At 35.7% G+C, this 20218-nt stretch overlaps 1 protein-coding gene across 3 annotated transcripts in view; it reads left to right on the top strand.

The window, feature by feature from the left end:
• PDE3A (phosphodiesterase 3A) overlaps positions 1 to 20218 on the top strand; it is a 322412-nt gene that overhangs the window by 297197 nt on the left and 4997 nt on the right. For 2 of the 3 annotated variants that reach the window (XM_072765864.1, XM_072765865.1), the window contains exon 15: positions 1837 to 2092. In XM_072765864.1, coding sequence (XP_072621965.1) covers positions 1837 to 2092 — 256 coding nt within the window. Of the gene's footprint in view, positions 1 to 1836; positions 2093 to 10041; positions 14081 to 20218 lie in introns of those variants that run through there. The other variant, XM_025995539.2, reaches the window with a different exon arrangement.

The raw sequence follows: 20218 nt of genomic DNA, 5'->3' as shown, positions 1-20218 counted from the left end.
AGTCAATAATAGCAGCATATGAAAAAACTTTAAAAATAGGCATTTTACTTGACATCATTATGTCAAATCACTGAAAACTCTATCACAAAACATAAGCATGTGTTCATCTTCCCCATAATTCCCTACACTGATCAGATTATCCATGAAACTGAGTACTGTGAACTACTCTCTTAAGAGGAATCCAGAGGTAGTGGAGCATAGATAAAGGACAGGGATCAGTGGCATAAAAGGACATGATGAGGGTCACTGGAAGGGAGGTAGATGGGGGGATGGGATAACTGGGTAATGGGCATTAAGGAGGGCACTTGATATAATGAGCACTGGGTGTTATATACAACTGATGAATCACTAACTTCTACTCCTGAATCTAATAATACAGTATATGTTAATTAAATTGAATTTAAATTAAAAAAAATTAAAAGTGAAGGTAATTACCCTGCAGGGAAATGGAGGTGATATAATAACTCTCTTCAGACACCTGAAAGACTGATACACAAAATTATGACTAAGTGTATCATACATTGTTGCAGAGATTAGAGAAAATAAATTATCACTTAACACAGGATCTAATTTATAAGAAACATTAGATTTCTTTTTGCTTCTCTAAAAACGTTATGAATATAACCACAATATAGAAGTTATAGGGAGATAGATTTCAAGACAATATGAGGGAGAAACTTGTATTATAAAGGCATCCAGAAATAAGATGAGGCACTTTTTTAAGTAATAAATTGCTTGTCACTGGACATATTTGAAGAAGGATTAGAAAGCTCTTGTGAGTTTTATAGACAGGACTCCTACATAGAACAAAATGTTTGTACTTTCTAGAAAATACTGTATTGCCTTTTCTAGAAATGATATTAATTCATAATTAATCCTCAAATATTGAAACACAAAAAAATAGGGGTGCCTGGGTGGCTCAATTGGTTAAACATCTGTTCTTGGCTCAGGTCATGATCCCAGGGTCCTGGGATCCAGCCTTGCATGGGGCTTCCTGCTCAAGGATGAGGCCACTTCTCCCTCTTCCCCTTACCTTGCTCATTGTCTCTCTCTCAACTAAATAAAAATCTTTAAAAAAAATAAATTACAAAGTAAAATACAAAAATACAAAAAAATAAAGGAAAAAGATAACCCATTTATAATAATTATTCTACTACATGGGCATAACCATTGTTGGTATTTCATTATATTTCCTTTATTAATTTTGCTAGGTGACTGCTGGTTTACATACAGTCTTTTTTTTTTTTTTTGGAAAGATTTGATGTAGCTCAAAATAAAAACACTTGCAGAGTAATATTATTAAACATATTGACAAATAGGAGTATCAGAAACCATATAATCACAGAACATATAATTCAACCAAAAGCTAGGATAAGGTAGCACATTTAATTGAGCAATAAATTATTCTAAGCTTTACTTACAGCCAAGGCAAAAGAAAGAAAACATGACTGACAGATTATATATTTGTTTCATAATTATTCCCAGCATTGCATTTTGAAGTGCCTTTATACTCTAAAAGAACAAGGAGTGACATATGATAAGAAATACCATCTCCCAACACATTAGACCATTTCTTCTATTGCCCCTTAATCAAAAGCCAAAACCTCAAGATCACAAAAGTGATAAAAGACAACAAAGCATTTTTACTGGGATCTTAGTAATTTAGTTAGAATCTTTTAGCAGTCAAGTAAAAGAAGGAGTTCACACATGAATGTCTGGGTTGTTACATAATTGCAAATTTTATGTGCCAAGTGAATGTTGACTTTACTAGTATTTTAAACTTTTCATGTCCTTTATTTTTCTGGTTGACTGTTCATGCTAAATTCCTATTTCTAGGGTGATGAAGAGGCCAGCCTTGGGTTACCAATAAGCCCCTTCATGGACCGCTCTGCCCCTCAGTTGGCCAATCTTCAGGAATCCTTCATCTCTCACATTGTGGGTCCTCTGTGCAATTCCTATGATTCAGCAGGGCTAATGCCAGGGAAATGGGTGGAAGATAGTGATGAGTCAGGAGATACTGATGACCCAGAAGAAGAAGAGGAAGAGGAAGCACCAAATGAAGAGGAAACCTGTGAAAATAATGAATCTCCAAGTAAGTTTTATAAAATCTCTTTCTAGTGTGTTTTTCCTAGGATTTTTTAAACATAAGTTCAGATGAATTTTATGCTTCTCCTAAATTACATAGTTTGTGTCCACATATAATCTGCATCTGATTGTGAATAACTGACCTTCCCTAATATCATAATAAAAGAAATTATAGACTGTGGAATCCTTTATAATACCATGTTCAACAAAGATAGAGCCTCAATTATGAAGTAAAAAAAATTAAATAATTGAAGCCCATTCTTCAGAGTTTCTTAATGATTTAGAGATGAAAGGAATTGGAGATACCATATAGCAACCATAGACTTTTGTTGGCTTAGTTTGAGGGAGGCCTTGTGAAGGAGTAATAGGTAGTTATTATTCATCTAAGTAACAGACATTTATTAGGCCTCTACTTTGTGCCAGGCATCCTTCCAGGTACTGAAGATAGAGCCATGAACAAATCAGACAAAATATAAATATATCCTGCCCGTTTAGGCTTTTTTTCCAGGGGAGTCAGTGGACACTAAGCAGGGCAAATCAGTAAGTCTCTAACTTACTGATAAATGTGAGGTACTGATAAATGCTAAAGTTAAAAAAAAAAAAAAGGAAGAAGGATAGGAAATATTGCAGAGAAAGGTTAAGATTTTAGATCGGGTAGCCATAAATTATTTAAATAAAAAAGAGATTTAAAAAAGAACAGACTGAAAATGGAGGAGTGATCCATGCAAGTACAGGTGGAAAAAGCATGCCAAAGAGAGAGAAAAACAAACCATGTAAAGGTCCTGAGGTGGGCGTTGACTGGGTATTCAAGAAGCATTGGGGGGGCTAAGGTGGCTGAGTTAGAGAAAAGGGGATGAAGAAGCAGCAGGAGAGAGGTGGTGGGGAGCCCAATGATACAGGCTTTGGAGGTGGGGCTCTGCAGTGTGTGGAGTTTGGCTTGCGAGAAGCCATCAGATTTTGGGCAGAAGAGTTAGCTGAGTCAGCTTACATTTTAAATGGATTGCTTCATCTACTGTATTGAGTTTGGGGTGGGAGCAAGGGTAATAAATTAAGAAGCTGTTGAAATTACCCAAGTGAGAAAGGACTGTGGCTCTGAACCAGACAGAGTAGTGGTATTAGTGACAATGAAAACTGTTTCCATATGGTCATTGATTTGGAGCACACCATGTAGCCAACCTAATCCACTTTAATTTACCTGACTATAAAACCAGATTATTTTTCTTCATGTTTTGAAATATTCTCTGTTATATCTCCGGTCACAGGGAGGAGGGTCAAACAGTGAAATTAGTAAAATCCATAACCCTTATAGTGACATTGCATAAATCCTGTTTTTGTATTCATGAACACATAGTATGCAGTTTACATCTACCTTCACAAAGAAAGTACAGTTGTAATATTTTTTGAAGTGCTTACCCAAAATATTACCAAAGAAACACATTCTGATTATTTGTTCCTATTTTTTATTTAGCACAGTCAGGAAAATTCATGACTCAGTTCATCTCGGCCATCCAGTAAATATAGTTTAACATGGGTATTGACCCATTTGCCCTCATATAAGTACTCTATTGTAAGCTTACAAAACAGAGATAGGGAGAACTTTATTAAGTATAAACTAATGAGGGTTTTGCAAATTTAGTTTTAGGTCAAATTTTTGCCTAAGTTCTATCCTATGTATTAACTTTGGTACAGAATGAGGGGAAAGGCAAAAAATTATTTCCCTTCAATATTCTATTATTGAAGTAATTATATTTTGTTTCTCTGGTGCTTATAAAAAGGTTTCCATTAGCAGTTTGGGGCTAATCTTGAGATTCAGAGGCTGGAACCAAGACTGGGATTCATGGCTTGTTTTTTCACTTGTTCATTTAATAAACATTCATTGGTTTTCTTTATTTAATTTCAGTTCATTTCATTTCATTTCATTTCATTTCAAAGAGCTAGTAGTTTGCTGTCTAAGGACAGGAGAGTTTTTTGTTTTGTTTTGTTTTGTTTTTTCACTGAGTGACATTAGAAAGTGTTGTCGGCTTAGCCTCTTGGAAAAGCTTTGTTCCCATGGGCCCTCACTGATTGCTATTTGAACTCAAACACAGTGAAAAAACACACATATAATACAGGCATCAAGAATTGAAGAACACGGGCCAGGAGATTTAACAGGCTCAACTTGTCAACGTTGGATTTAGTAGCAAACGCCACAACCAGATATTCAATTACTTTTCCCTTCTGTAGGGTTCATTCGCCATACTGACTTCCAGATTATGATGTGTTGCTCTCCAAACCCAGCTCTCCAAACTCCACTGCTGTAGAATCCTAGTAATTTTAATTTCATAATCATATTGACTGAGATGGTTAACTTGATTTTGCCTGAAACTTAGATTTCAGGGAAAAAAATTTAGATTAAATATGCACTGATAATTTCACCAATTTGCAAAACTTGGAGATCTCCCAGGAAACACAGAATTAAATGTTTCAATATGGTATCCTAGGGAAAGAAGGCTTTTTCCCAACCTCATAATTAAATCCGAAAGATTCCTACAGCGAACTAAGAGGTTTCTAATGAAGTACTAAGCTGCATTTAGAATTTGAGCAATGAAAGGCTCTTTGTTCTCATTTCAAAAGGTTTCAGAGCTAAACAATTTGGCTCCCCATACAGGCATGTTTTAGACCACCTGCAGACTCTAATCTACGCACATTTATTTGGTACAAACTTTCTTCTACGTCACCTTATTCAGTTTAATTCCAGAGAGGTTTATTGCTAACGTTTAACAGCATTAATAAGAGAACAGCTGTTCTCATGGGGGCTGCCCTGAAAGGACCAGGAGAAAAATTGAGCTTTTGTTACCTCTTCCTTATGAATACACTGCCATGAATGTGTATAACTTTCAGATGGAGTAATCACCTTGAGCAGTAGGTTTCTTCTGTCACTGTCATTCAAATCTGTCCTTCAGCCAATGCTCATCTGTAACTCTTGATTCAAAGGAATAGGTTAATGAGTATATTAACATTTAACAATTTCTCAACAAGCTGATTTGTACTTAACTACAATAAAAACAAAGTGGAAATAGACAAGTAGGTGGCTTTGGTAGAAGAGTAATTTTATAAATGTGCTTTTAAAAATTTACTGTAGGGGTGCCTGGGTGGCTCAGTTGGTTGAGCATCTGACTCTTGATTTTGGGTCGTGATCTTAGAGTCATGAAATTGAGCCCCAATTATCTCTCTCCTGCCACTCCTTCCCTCTCTCTAATAAAAAATCTAATGTAGTAGTATTATTATTTATTCATTTTTATAGAACTAATTCAGATTTCTTTAAATTTAGTGTATGCGTTTGTGTGTCTGTGTGTGTGTACCCTTATCAAGAAACTTTCAAATGAAATAGATGTCAAGTTCCGGAGCCCCATAACCTGCTTGTATGCATGCCCCTCATTCTGCCTAGAATGCTGCCCATACCTTCTTCACCCAGCGCATTTAATTCTTGAAATTTACATCACACCTCAGGTGTCCTGTTCTTTGAAAAAGAATTTTACCTATTCCCTCGCAGATTGAGTCCTAGGTGTTGCCATGGTTTGATGTGTCAGAGAGAAATTGCACTGCACACTTATTAAGAACATCAAGGAAGACTTTATTCAAGATTATTGCAATAACGGAGAGGGATTAAACTACATTGAAACTAAGGCAGGAGAATTTTTTTAAAAAAATATTTTATTTATTTATTCATAAGAGACAGATAAAGAGGCAGAGACATAGGCAGAGGGAGAAGCAGGCTACTCACAGGGAGCCCAATGCGGGACTCGATCCCGGAACCCTGGGATCATGCCCAGAACCAAAGACAGACACTCATCCGCTGAGTCACCCAGGCGTCCCATAAGACAGGAGAATTTTTAAGTACTAGCATGAGCTAGTAAAAAAGTACTGGAAGACCTTGGAGGGAAGTTGGTCTATGTGATTGAGCCACCTGTGTTTGCTAATTGGTACCTATTGAAGTTGGGCACTTATCCTCCCATAAAAACGGGAAGTTAGGGACCCTGTTTTTCTTTCTATGATTTCGTTTCAAAAGAATCACACCCAGGCACTTGAGAAAGATGTTCCTGGGTTGTGAAACTGGGCAGAAGCTGGGAGAAGATTTATCTATATTACAAAGAAGCAGAGAAGGTATTTGTACTTTCAACTTTTATAAAGTAAATGCTATAAGAAAAGGGAAGTCAGAGACCTATAATCTGAAAGAAACCAGTAAAGTTTAGTCAATTTATGGGAAACATTAAGACCATCTTGATCACATGTGTACATCTCTCCTAAAACACAGCATGTGTTTTTCATTTTTTGTCTTCTTTGCTCTCTCCCCAAGAAACTATAAGCTCCTTTATGGCAAGCTCTTGGACTAATTGGTCTTTGTGTCCATACCATCCAGAATATTGCTTGTCAATTAATAGATGGTTAATATAAGTTTGATTGATAGATTTATCTCATAAGTAAAATAATGAATACAGTAAGTTGTTTTTTAAGTTTTTGCTTATAACTCTGCCTGTATCCATTCCCCCTGGCATTTGTTCAACTTAATAATTTTGTTATGTGTCTGTGTGGCTTAAAAGTAATTCATGATAATTTAATGTTCTTTTTTTGAATCTTGTTTTAAAATTGATCTTATCCTGTAAAATGTAAGAAATTTTTGTGGTATAATATAATAAAATTGTTGAAGAAATCACTGGTACTTCCATAAAAACTTTGGTCGATGGTCTCCAAGAGATCTAGTTCCTTTGGCACATCTCGTAGCAAGTGGATTTTTTTCCTGTTATTACCTTTTTTTCTTCTTTTTTCCACCCACATTATACATTGTTAATCATTGCTACTTCATTAAGTAGACCCAGATATCCCTGCTGACCATCCTGGTAACTTGTATTATTAACTCTTTAATGTAGTCTCAATTAGATCAGAATATCCTGTGGACCACTTTTTCACATCATTGTCATTTTTATGACATATCAACACTTTATCACTTAACTTGGAACCATGGCACTAGAAACTAGAGAGAACATGATTTGTCTAGTTAACTCTTACTGAATACTTACTAAAATCTGGAGCTTTGTGAATATACACAGAAAAGGAGCAACAGGTATCATTCCATAGGGAAGTTTAAGTGATGTTGGCCTACATTCTAAATTATTAGCCTGAGTCTAATAATGACCACTCAAGTAAACATCCTAAGAGTTATTATCTGGCTGCAAATAGACCCTCTTCTAAGCTCAATATCAGCTGCCTACTTTACCCCTGCACTTGAAGGTCTCCCAGATATTTCATGTTCAGCATCCCTCTCAAATCTCCTCTCTTAACGTTTCCATCTCAGTACGTCTTAATATCAGCTACTCAGTGGCTCTGGCCATACATCTATAGAGCTTAGGGTTGTTGGGTGAGTTTTTTTTTTCCTTTTTTAAAAAAAATTAGTTTCAGAGGTAGAATTTAGTGATTCATCACTTGCGTGTAACACCCAGTGCTCATTACATCCTGTGCCCTCCTTCATGCCTGTCACCCAGCTATCCCATCCCCCCACCTATCTCCCCTCCAGCAACCTGGCGGTTTTGTTTACTAGAGTTCAGCATCTCTTACAGTTTGCCTCCCTCTGTTTTTATCTTATTTTATTTTTCCTTACCTTCCCCTATATTCATCTGTTTGTTTCTTGAATTCCATGTATGAGTGAAATCATATATTTGTCTTTCTCTAACTGACTTATTTTGCTTAGTATAATACCCTCTAGTTCCATCCACATTGTTTCAAATGGCAAGATTTCATTCATTTTGATGACTGATATTCCATTGTACATATATGTATTACACCTTCTTTATCCATTTATCTGTTGATTGACATCTGGACATTTTCCACATTTTGAATAGTGTTGAAATTCCTGCTATAAACATTGGGGTACATATGCTCCTTTGAATTACGATGTTTGTATTTTTTGGATAAATAATTAGTAGTGCAATTGCTGGGTCATAGGGTACCTCTATTTTTAACTTTTTTCCCCACATCTAATCGATTGCCAAATTGTTGATTAAACTTCACAAGTGTGTCTCAAATTTATCTACTTCTCTTCATTTCTGTTAACTTTGCCCTAGTCCAAGCCACCATCATTATGCTGTATCCTTCTCAGCTGAGTCCTTTTTCTCTCTTTCTGCCACCTTTAAAAGATTTTATAAGACTCAGGGTGACTGCACCTGCTTTTTTATTCTCTCCCCACTGGAGTAAAAGCTCCATGCTTATGTATATCAGTAAATGACCAGAACCTGGCATATTTGATACATATTAGGTGCTTAGAGAATAGGTAAGGAGGTGGAAGACCAAGTAGTGAATTGAATAGTATCAATTCAAATTCTTTAAAATATCCTCTATTTCTTTTGTTGAAATTGATTTTATTATACTTCACCAACCAAGAGATGTGATTCTGTGAAAACTGGCTTTAGTATTTCTGTGTTGAAAACATGAAATGTTTTGGTCACCAAGACAGTGTAATTTATTTACTTATTAATATGCATATTTGTTGAGCTTCACTCTGTATAAGATGTGTACAAGTCTTTGGAAGGCTCCCTAGAAGAAACTGTAGTCTAGTAGAGAGGCTAATGCCTAGCATATGTGAGAACATTATAAGTGCCTAAAGGATGAACGTTATTGAGGACATTGTTTTTGTTACAAGTTACAAGACTCTTATCAAGTGAACATATACAAAAGGGAAAATGATTTGTTCAGGTAAACCTAATGTTGTCTAGTATCTTACTTGTACCTGCCCTTGTCTCTGAGTCTGCTCTTGTCTCTGAGTCACCTGCCTTACATCTGCTTACTTGTCACCTGCTCTTGCCTCTGGGTCATCTACCTGACAGCTTGATCTTCAGTCTAGTTTTCTTCATGAGACTGGAACTATAGCCAGCTATATGTTCCCTTCCTTCCAGATAAATAAACAAGCTAGAGGAGAAAAGATCCCCCATCGCCATTCTCTGACTCATTCTCATTCTGTGTCATTGGGAGAAATCCCAGAGAAGGGTACTAACTGACCAGATTTGGGTCACATATGTACCCACTGACCAACCACTGCAACATGGCTATGTTCTCAGAAGGGGAGGGGTGGGTGTGGGAAATAGTTTGTCAATGTTTTCTGGAACTACATAATTGAAAGAAGGGATGAGAGTTTCCACTAAATGATTTTTGGCTATACAGTTATCAGAAAAAGAGGTAACGATAATGAGAAAAGAAAAAAATAAAAACAATGTATACTCTGAGAAGTATATATGGAGTGAAGTGAAAGTTTAGAAGAAGGTGGGGAAGAGGTTATTTCTTAGAGGAGGAATTCAGTGACATCTGATTGAATCTTAATAAATGGGCATGAGCTTTCAGTGACTAAGAAGAACATTTGAGAAGGAGGGGCAGTACCAGCTTGAAAGTAGCAGAGTTCAGTTTGTATACAGAAAAGAGATGGTGAAGTAGAGACAGAAGCCAGGCCGTAGAAGAAAGAAGACTGCCAAAGTGTGTGTGTGCCAGCTTGTGGGAGAACTTTGAGAGGAGTTTGAAATTAATGACTTGGTCTACGGGAAGTAGAACAATAACACTGAGACCATCTTTAAAGAAATGAGTCTTATAGATTTATGTGAGTTTAATTAGTTGACCAAGTAAAGGAGAAGACACAACAAGAAGTTTTTCCAGTAGTCTAGGTGAACAATCTTGAAGATCTGAATGTATTGCAAATAATACCAAGATGCAAACAGAACTTTGTATTGGGAATTACTGAATATTAAATCCTGTTCACAGTACATCTCAATGGTATATGAACGGTTATTGCCATCTTCCATTTAATTTCCCCACTCTTGAAAACAGCATGTTTATGATAAGCCAAGTGGAATGTATATCTACTTGGTCCTTAGCTCCTATTAATAATGTAAAAAGAAATAACTCAGCACACAAATAAGTGATTTGGTGTTTTCTCAGGAAAGAAAACTTTCAAAAGGAGGAAAATCTACTGCCAAATAACTCAGCACCTCCTGCAGAACCACAAGATGTGGAAGAAAGTCATTGAAGAAGAACAGCGGTTGGCGGGCATAGAGAATCAATCTCTGGACCAGTCCCTCCAGCAGCATTCCTCAGAACAGATCCAGGCCATCAGGGAAGAAGAGGAGGAGAAAGGGAAGCCGAGAGGAGAGGAGATCCCGACCACACAGCAAAACCAGTGACAATGGATACAATGAGCTGTGTTTCCTAACAGAGTGACTTGTCACAGACTCTTTTCAAGCCAGCACAACACTTAGACACAACACTGTAGAAATATGAGAAGATGGGCAAACAGCTATTGCATTTTGGGATTCTTCGCATTTTATGTGTTTATTTTTACAGTGAGGTACATTGTTAAAAACTCTTGCTCGGAGAAGCTTTCACATTTGCAACACCAGCTTCTAAGGATTTTTTTAAGGAAGAAATATATATGTGTGTGTGTATATAAGCTCGCACGTAGATACATGTAAAACATATTCACACATATACACGCACACACACATGCACACTGAAAGCCAGGGTTACTGGCTCCACGATTTAGTAACATTCATATTAAGATATATAGTGGTCACTGTGATATAATAAGTTATAAAGGAAAACAAATCACAAAGGAAATGGGCGGCTTAGCAGGGAAACAGTGCAGTGAATGTAGGTTACCAACTAAGGAGCTTTAGCTCTTAGTACTGATGGATGAAAGTTCCAGAGCATTATTTGAATTTTTATACATCCTGCCAACATCGTGTGTGTGTGTGTGTGTGTGTGTGTGTGTGTGTGTGTGTGTGAGTGAGAGAGAGAGAGAGAGAGAGAAGAGTGGAAGGGTGCTTGTGTGTATGTCTGTGTGTACGTAAAGAGATTTTTATGGTTTTAGTAGTTCATAGAATAGCTGCAGCAGATGACTCAGAACATCTGAACAAGCAGAAGGCAGTTCACTCTGGAGTGTCTGAGAGGCAGCCATTCCAAATTCCTTCCTCCATGTAGCTTCAGGACAGGTCCCTCTGTAGAGGGAGGGTGTTCACAGGCTGGTGAGAGGGCCACGTGATTGGTACTACTGCTAATGCACCACTTGGAGGAGCTCTATCGCCAGCCTTAAACCTGGAAGACAGGCATTTTCCAATCTACTTGCCTAATGAATGTATAGGAGCTGTTTGTGAGTATGTCACTCACCTAAGATCAAATCAGCTTTTCAAGGGGATGACATTCTTTATACATAAACACCTAAGAAGGAGCTGGAGTCAGATCTTTTAATTAGGTTAGAATTCTAAAAAGTTGCCGGCGAAGACCCGGGGATCTCCCATGTCTCAATTTGCTGCAAAATGTGTGGCAGAAAAAGAAAAAAAGAGAGAGAGAAAGAAAAACAGAAACCCACTGTGGAAGGATATATAGCGAGAGATGAAGGGGAAGAATTTCAACCTGGGAGTTTGGTGTTTGTTGACATAGTGAAAGCCTGATTCTTGGCAACTGTTGACCATTGGCTTTGGGTGGCAAAGGTCCCATTGAGCGCCCTGTTGTGGTGTCCCCTTGCTGTGGGGTGGGGTAGCTTCTATCTGCAGTCTGGCCCACTGTCATGTTTCTTTTGGCAGGGAAGATTATAGAGGGATTTTAGGGGACTGGGCCTATTATTGAAAGTCTTTTTTTTTTTTTAATTTGTTTGTTTATCTACACTTGTTTATGCTGTGAGCCAAACCTCTATTTAAAAAGTTGATACTCACTTTCAATATTTTATTTCATATTATTATATTTGTCATGAATAGTTATCTTGATGTAAATATAAAGATTTTTTTTGTTTCTGTAGATAGTAAACTCTTTTTAAAAAAAAAGGAAAAGGGAAACATTTTTATAAAGTTATATTTTAATCACCATTTTTATACATTGTATGTATCTCCAAGCCCAGTTAAGAGAGTGATGAATCATTTGCACGGAGGGCTATGGACAGCCACTTATCTACCTATTCTAATTTAAATAATGATCTGATACAGTTATTTTATTGCCTATTAAATGAGGATGCCACAAAAAATGTTTTTTCACTAGGAACATTTCTTAACTTTTGGGTAACTTTTGGGTCCATGTCTCCCGAAGAGAAAGACTTCCCTAACAATACTGAATTTCTACGATTGGTGTCCATTTTTTGCCAACACTTTTTGGTCATAATTCCTCCTTCAATACTATGTATGGAACTGCTCATCAGTGAAACAATCATAGGTTCTAATTAGACCTTAATGGTGATTTCTAATGTTTATTTCTTCTAAAGTCATAGAAAAGAGTGTTTACATCTTAAAGAGGCCTTTGTTTCTCATAAGTGAAAATTCTTCCCTCCCAAAACAGTGATTTTTATGCTAACCCATAGCATTTTTCTAACAAGGCAAAGATAATACAATAAAAAATAATTGTAAGACAAATTTCCCATTAAGTAGGAAAATATGGAAAGATTCAAATAGATGCAGACTTGACTTAAATAATGAGAATAATTTCATATATTTTGGCTTAACACTAGGTCTTCATTATTCAGGATGTACTGAGTTGTTTTCCATTTTCTTAGTGTTGTCTATGTGTATCATGTTTGCAAAAATTACTGTGGGTCAAATACATTTATTTCCCCAGTGACTTTAACTGTTCTTCTGCCCTTGCAAATAAGAGAGGAGAGGAAAATATTATCCTCACATACCTCTTACATTTAATTACTTAACAAAATGAATCTTTTTCCTTTCTCCAAATGTCATATATATGTACAACACATGTTAAGTCAAGGAAAATATAGGTGTGGGCAAGTAGAATGGCAGTCGAACAGTTGAGAGTCTATAACCATACACCGGCAGCTTCCTCAAAGCTGGAAGGCCCCAAGTAGGGGCCAGCCTGGCTGCCGGAGTAGAGGTCTTAGCAAACTGCCTGGTTTTGTTTATTTTGTTTTAAGTGGTGGTGGCCAAGGCACTCAGAACCTCTTCATTCCAGAATTGTGTTCATCAGTCCAGGCAAATTAACAATTTTTTCTTCAAAAATTAATTGCCAGTATAATTAAAGCTAAAAGTCCATTGCAATAAAGGAATGGACATCAAGTATGAGGCTTTCGTACATGTTCATCACATCCCAAAGGATGCCTAGGGACATAAAAAGATATTTCCCACTGGTGATGTTCTCCCCTGCCTTGGTGACAGCAATATTACTGTGCTCACTCCCAACTCTGGAGCTTATTTATTGCAATTTACTACGTTTTTATATGAGCCTATATATAGGTGCCATTGGATAAACTCAGGTCTTTGAAGTGAAGGAATTTCTAGCCCATTTAGGAAAAAGGATATTTGTATAGACAGCCATAAATCAATGGGAGGAAAATTTGGAATTGATGACCTTGATGCTAGGGGTTACTTTCTGTTAAGGAAAAGTCCAGGTATCCTACAAATATCATCTGCGTTGTTTCCAGCATACTAATAGAATGTCTTTTCAGTTATCCATCTAGGCCAACTTTTAGAATATTGTTTCCTTGGTGAAAAGACCACTTTAGGTTTTTTCTAAGTGATAAAATTGTATTTTTTGTCAATTATATAAGATGTGGTTTTGCTCTCCGTAGAAGATGAAGACAGTAGCTCTGATAGACCTATGTTGGTCTTCATCTAGCAAATGAAGAAATGTCCTCATGTTTAAGAAAATACTCATTTTCTGAAAACAGAATACCCAATTCTCTCTTCCATTTTGATGGAATTCCAGAACAAACCCTCACTGTCACAATCCCAGTAAAACTAAAGAAAAGGGATTGTAGGACATGCAGACTGTTGATATTACATATATGTATTGTGGTTTCCTCATGTCCCCTGCCTCTCTTGATTTGCGGTTTTCCGATGTCCCCTGTCACGTGCCCAGAGAACTTTCTTTGAAGGTAAAAGCTGTGCAAAAGGCATGAGACTCAGGCCTATTCTTTGTTTAAATGGTGGAAAATATAAATTATTTTCTAAATAATAAAGATATGAAAATTATCATTGTAAATAAAGTCTACAGTTTGAAATGACTGCTTTATAAAAGTGAACTATTTGTGTGATGAACAACTCCTGACTAATGAGAAGTGAATAATCAAAAACTCATTTCTATCCTACTCTGGCAGGTATTTTTGGTGCTTCTCTGTCAATATGGGATGTCCATTCTCCTCGCCTTTTAAACTAGTTCTAAAATCAGAATGAAAACCACAGTATGGATCTTCCTATCGTCTCTTCCATCCTAACCCTGTGTCCACTTGAGGCCTTTGCTGGCTTACATGCCACTTTGGAAATAAACTGTCTTTTCAAACTGACAGAAAGTTCCAGTAAAACAGTTTTGTAAACTTTCGTAATCTGGGGTAAATCAAGATTCTCCTTATTCTAGAGTTTATCACCTCCTGCAAGTGCAAAGAAAATATCAATAAAATTTCAAATGCTGATCGCTCAACTCCAGACTATTGAGAGCTAAAATATCTGTATACTTTGAAACCAAATTGAGTTTCTTTCATTTGCCTACCCTCCTGACAAACAACAAAATACTTTATGATCATTGTTCTAGGTCATTCATTTCTCTCATGATTTTTCTGTGCAAAAAAACTGAATTCTGTGAAAGAAAACCTGAATTGGTCTGTGTTTCTAATCTGTTAAACAGAATTCTACATTAAGATCAGGAGGCCAATTAGCCATTTTAGATGAGCATTTCAAAATTAAATTACTCTTAGGACTTCTAATCAGAGCAAATTATGCAAGTTTTAGGTCCTATATGATATGTCAGTTTGTTTCTCTAGAAAATATTTAAATACTGCAAATTTGGATAAATTAATGACTATAGCATTGAGTTAATGAAATTAACAGTGCATTGAATAACTTAAATGGTATTTATCATGTTTAACACTGATGATCCATGGTCAGAGAATAAGTAGAGGTGTTTCAGTCTACATTGTGCACCATGGCTGTCAGGAAATTCGTGTATCTCCAACACATTTCATTTTTTAAAATGAGGCTGCTTTTACCTTACCTAAATATTTGGTGCTTTTGCCTCACCAGAAATGATCTTTATGTTCATACCATGAAATTATTCTAACAGCAGGTTTACAAGTGGTGACAAAACATAACTGGGCATTTTGTTCTTAAATATGTCTAAAGATCCAAAACTGAGCATTAAAGCTTTATTATTTGGTGGAACTCAGTATTCACTGAGTTTGGATCAGATTCAAAAATACTGATCCAGCATAAATTATTTAAGTGCAGAAAGACTAGAAACTACATGGAAATATAGATGGAAAATAAAATTAGTTTTTTGTATATGCTTCAGGTTCTAAAAAGAGGCCAAATGTCCTATCTAAGGGCAGCTTGTTCTTCTCCATATTATACTTCTATGGTTGATTGCCTTGATGGGCATTGGTATTCATCAATTTTTGCTTCCCTGAGGAGTGGTGGAGCACAGAAGAAAAGCCAAGCCTCCTCATTTCTGATAAGAAATCCTGGACATGTCCCTGTTCAGAAAGGTTTCCTCATTGCTTCACATCAATAAGTGGTTGTTTGATCATGCAAATAATTCAATAAAAAATGCTTCAAAGAGAGTCATATTAAATCATCATATGTAAGTACTATCAAGAACATTTGAATTTAATTTTTGAACCAAAGCTGTTGAAAATACTGGTTTTTTAAATTTATTTATTTATTCATGAGAGACAGAGAGAGAGGCAGAAACACAGGCAGAGGGAGAAGCAGGCTCCATGCAGGGAGCCCAACATGGGACTTGATCCCAGGGTCTCCAGGATCATGCCCTGGGCTGAAGGCGGAGCTAAACCGCTGAGCCACCCGGGCTGCCCTATTGTTGTTTTTTTTTCTTAACTAAAACAAAACTCATGAAATGACACTCATGGTATAGCAATACTAAATATATTGATATAATCAGAACCAGCATTGTATAACAGAAAACTGAAAGGGGTATTTAATTCTTTTTCTAATGTATGTCATGCCTCAGGGAGGAAAATGCTTTATGGAGGTCCCAAGAAATATGAATAGATAAAAATAAATTTAGTCCCTATAATTTAATTAGATTAAGTATACAAATTACAGACTTAGTTTTTCTGTTTTTTTTTCCCAAGAAAAAGGAATTTATTATTCAGCAGTTTATTATGGATTAGAGTTGTTTTAAAATAAGTGGTCTATTAATGTAGATTATATTCTTCTGAATTCTAATACAGTTAAAAAGCCAAATACGTATCTTCATTATTAAGTAAAATTAAATCTCATTAATCTTGACTTTCACAGATGAAGCACAGACCAGGCAATAAACCACACTACTACATCTACCAAGACTGATCAAATGGTAGGTTGAAATTTGGAATTCATTAATAGAAAAATAATTAAAAAAAATTAAAACCTTACTGTTTTAACTAAAATTTCAGTATTAGTAAAATTACTTCTTTTAAATGAAACAAATTATAGCCGGAAATTTTTTCTTTTAAATAAAAAAACAAAAACAAATGAAGTCAAACTCACAGGAGAAAAGTGGGGACTTCCCGTCAATATTACTTCTCTAACTCAAAATAGTAAAGCAAAAGTAATCAGAAATTTTCCCCTATAGTAATAAGGAGAAAGAATGACTTTCACCCCAAGTTCTAACTCACACCTGGTTTCATTATTTCATTATGCAGCCTATGGTACTAAATAGCAAAAAAAAAAAAAAAAAGCAGAGCTACAGATTGGAAATGAACAGTGCTTAAAATGTGTAGGATCACCATGAGACACCCTCCATCTTTGTGACAAAGCCAATTTAGTATCAGTTACTCTGGAGTAAAGGGACATAATGGATCCATATTTCAACCCTGACTTGCTATATTACAGTCAGCACTTACACATGCTTTAGAATGTGAATTAGCCCTTGGAGCTTTGAAACTGCTGCTTAAGTACCTTTTGAAGGGAATTTTTTTTTTTATTCTAGTAATTTTACTCTCTATATTATAGCAAAATTTTGGGTGTTTTAATGTGAAATTAAAAGTAATTGTTTAAAGATGCTTTATTTGTATATATAATTTGTTGGTTGTTAGAATTCTCCATCAACTTTCTTTTAAAAATTAACTGATTTTTTTATGGCTCAAATAACTCTTATCACATACTTTGTTTCTGCTAGTTATAAGCATAAACCAGTACTATAGTCTTGCTATCTTTAAATAATAACCACAATATGTCTATATATTACCTGTTAGTGGGGTCTATTGGCTTGACTTTTAGTATGTATTTTTGTTCATTAGGTTTTTTTAAATCACTACTTTTAATGCTCTGTGAAATATTTGCATGGGATTTTTACCGTATTATTTTTGCTTAACTGCTGGTTTTGTTTTGTTTTTGCTTTCTATTTATGAGTGTCAGTTTATTTCTTGACATATTCTCACAGAAGTACACATACCATATTTGTTCCAACAAGGACGATTTGTTAGTTGATGAGCACTGGAAATAAATATTACTGAACCCACCCACCCCCTGATATTTCTTCCCAAAGAGTTTTATCATGTAAATCACAAAATGAAAATTGGTGCTTTTAAATATTCTAAAACTTTCAGTGCAAAATAATAAATATAAGCTTCTCCCTGGCTTTCCATAATGTTATCAGTATATACAACTGAAAAAATTTTAATTTGAATCTAGGCTATTTGAAGTTTGGGTTGATTTGGTTAATTTGATTTGGTTTTCGGTATTAAAATGGGTTTCTTATTCCTGATGGAACAGTTCTGATTGTCATTATTTCTTCCTTTTCCTGACCAAAAAACTCAAAAAGCAAAAAAACTGTCATCAGAAAGTTTAAATTAGCATGTCCCTAATATTTGCCTTTGTAGGGTACTTGCAAACCAGAGTACTAACTTAATTTAGTATTCCTAAAAAGCAATATTTTTAAGAAGTACCAACCAAAGTAACAGTATAGGGGATGTCATTTACACATGACAGGTTCTAGCAAGGTAATTCTTACCACTCTCAACTGAATATGCTTATTATTAACTCTCCAAGTGTATCAACTTTTAGAAACCCAAGAGTAAAGCATTGGAACCTAAGTGATCAATTGCAACTGAAATAAATCTTATCCTTTCACCTGCACCTTGCACTTAATATATGTAGCAATACTTCATATCTTCCTATCATAATTGTTTAAGTGATTTAGTTAATGGTTGATAAATATTTTGTAAAAAGTAAAATCTGTACAGGAAAAAATATTAGATAAATTGTATTTATTTTTATTATTTTTCAGCTTAGACACTATAATGATGCTCTTTTTTTTTGCCAGAATTACTGGAAGTGCCTCTTGATTTTATAGATTTTATATGTATATATATATGTATATATATATGTATATATATACATACATATATAATTACATATATATTATATATAAAATATTATAGTAAATATATACTCAAAATCATTAGAATTGTGTCACAAATCATCAGTGTGAATGTTATTATGTAAAAATAACATGTAATATAAATATAATTCTATGATATTATGTTTGATGTAGTTATTTGTATAATCCAAGTCCTCCATCCAGTTTTAAAGACATCCTTTCCTCTTATTTTCAAATACAGTAGCTTGTGCCTGGATTCTGCATGATGTAGTGAGGCATCCATTGGCCTCCCTATAATTCCTAAGGACTCTTGGGGGCTTCTATTCCCTCCCCTGTCACTGATGAATTCTTAGCTGTGTTAATCATCATCTCTCTGTAGCTAAGCTGTGTTTTTTCTCTAGTCAAATAGTCAACACTATAACCAAGATCCTTAGATTTCTGGTATTCAGTTTCATAGTCCTATAAAATAAACAGTTCTGCTCTTTATCCTAATACTACAATTTATTCTATAAAGATTGTTGAAGCCCAAAACATAGGATATTTGGTTGTAAAGACTCAGAATTATTTTTGTTCAGTGTATTTGCTTTTTTTGTTGTTGTTCTGCGTATTTGAAAGCTTTCAAAAACTTTGAATGATTCAAGACACTCACAGTGTTTTAATTAACTCAAATATATAGTCCTCAGAAACAAAAGCAAAATGTGATTTCTACCCAAAGTTCTTGAGGAATTAATTCTTTAAGCTACACATATAGATTTCCCCATTACTTATTAGACAAAATCCCTAAGCTCCTAAGCTTAGTATATTCATAGGTTTCATTACCCTGGCTCAAAACTATCCCCCACCAAAATAACTAATGATCTATCATTTATATTTCTATGTCTTTGACAAATTATATCAGTGGAGTATTTATACACACTATATACACATATTTTTCTTCCTTTGTGTACACACACCTTCTTCCAACCAGATAGCACAGAGGGGCAAGATTGACAATATCTTGTCCAGGTATGAATCTTATCCCTCACTCAGGGCTTTCCTCTTACAGTGATGCAATGGTCCTCAGTGGAAGAGGCAATCAATATCTGGCTATTCTGTTCTGAACCTTCATCTCCTTCCTGCAATTAGATGCTGTCAGACTTGTCTTAGGTAAGGAAAAGTTAATTTACATAGTACGCTAAGGTGATGATAGGTATCTTCTAATGGATTCTGAGATCTAGGGCAGAGCAAAGGGATGGTCACAGCCACTGCCTGGAATAGAAAACCTCAGGGGCTCCTGGATGACAGAATGGTTGAGTGTCTGCCTTCAGCTCAGGGTGTGATCCTGGCTGGAGTCCTGGGATCGAGTCCCACATCAGGTTCCCTGCATAGAGCCTGCTTCTCCCTCTGCCTCTATCTCTGCCTCTCTCTCTCTCTGTGTATGTCTCTCATGAATAAATAAATAAAACCTTTAAAACAAAAATGAAAACCTCAGAGATCAGTTCAGTGTGTCCAGGGTCAGCTCTACAAATCACCCTATGCCTGCTGATCCATATAAGGTGGAGCATAGGATATAGGTATACCATAACCAATGAAAAGAAAAAGAAAATTACAAAATCTTAGGCTTGTTAGCATAGTTATTTAATCCTGAAGCTACTTCATGTCCTGATCATTCTTTCTGACATCATTGTTGGCTTAAGAAAGTAGCCCAAGGTCCACTTCTGCTAAAGTCTGTCAGATTTGAAGAATTGTCCAGCTGTCCATGTTGTCTGGGATCTTTTGGCCTCCTGGGACTGGTCAGAGCTGGGTGGGTGTACGGGAAGCATATCGCTTC

Source organism: Vulpes vulpes, chromosome 8 (genome assembly GCF_048418805.1).
Source record: "Vulpes vulpes isolate BD-2025 chromosome 8, VulVul3, whole genome shotgun sequence".
NCBI classification, from domain to species: Eukaryota; Metazoa; Chordata; class Mammalia; order Carnivora; family Canidae; genus Vulpes; species Vulpes vulpes.
This window is presented reverse-complemented; position numbering and strand designations above follow the sequence as displayed.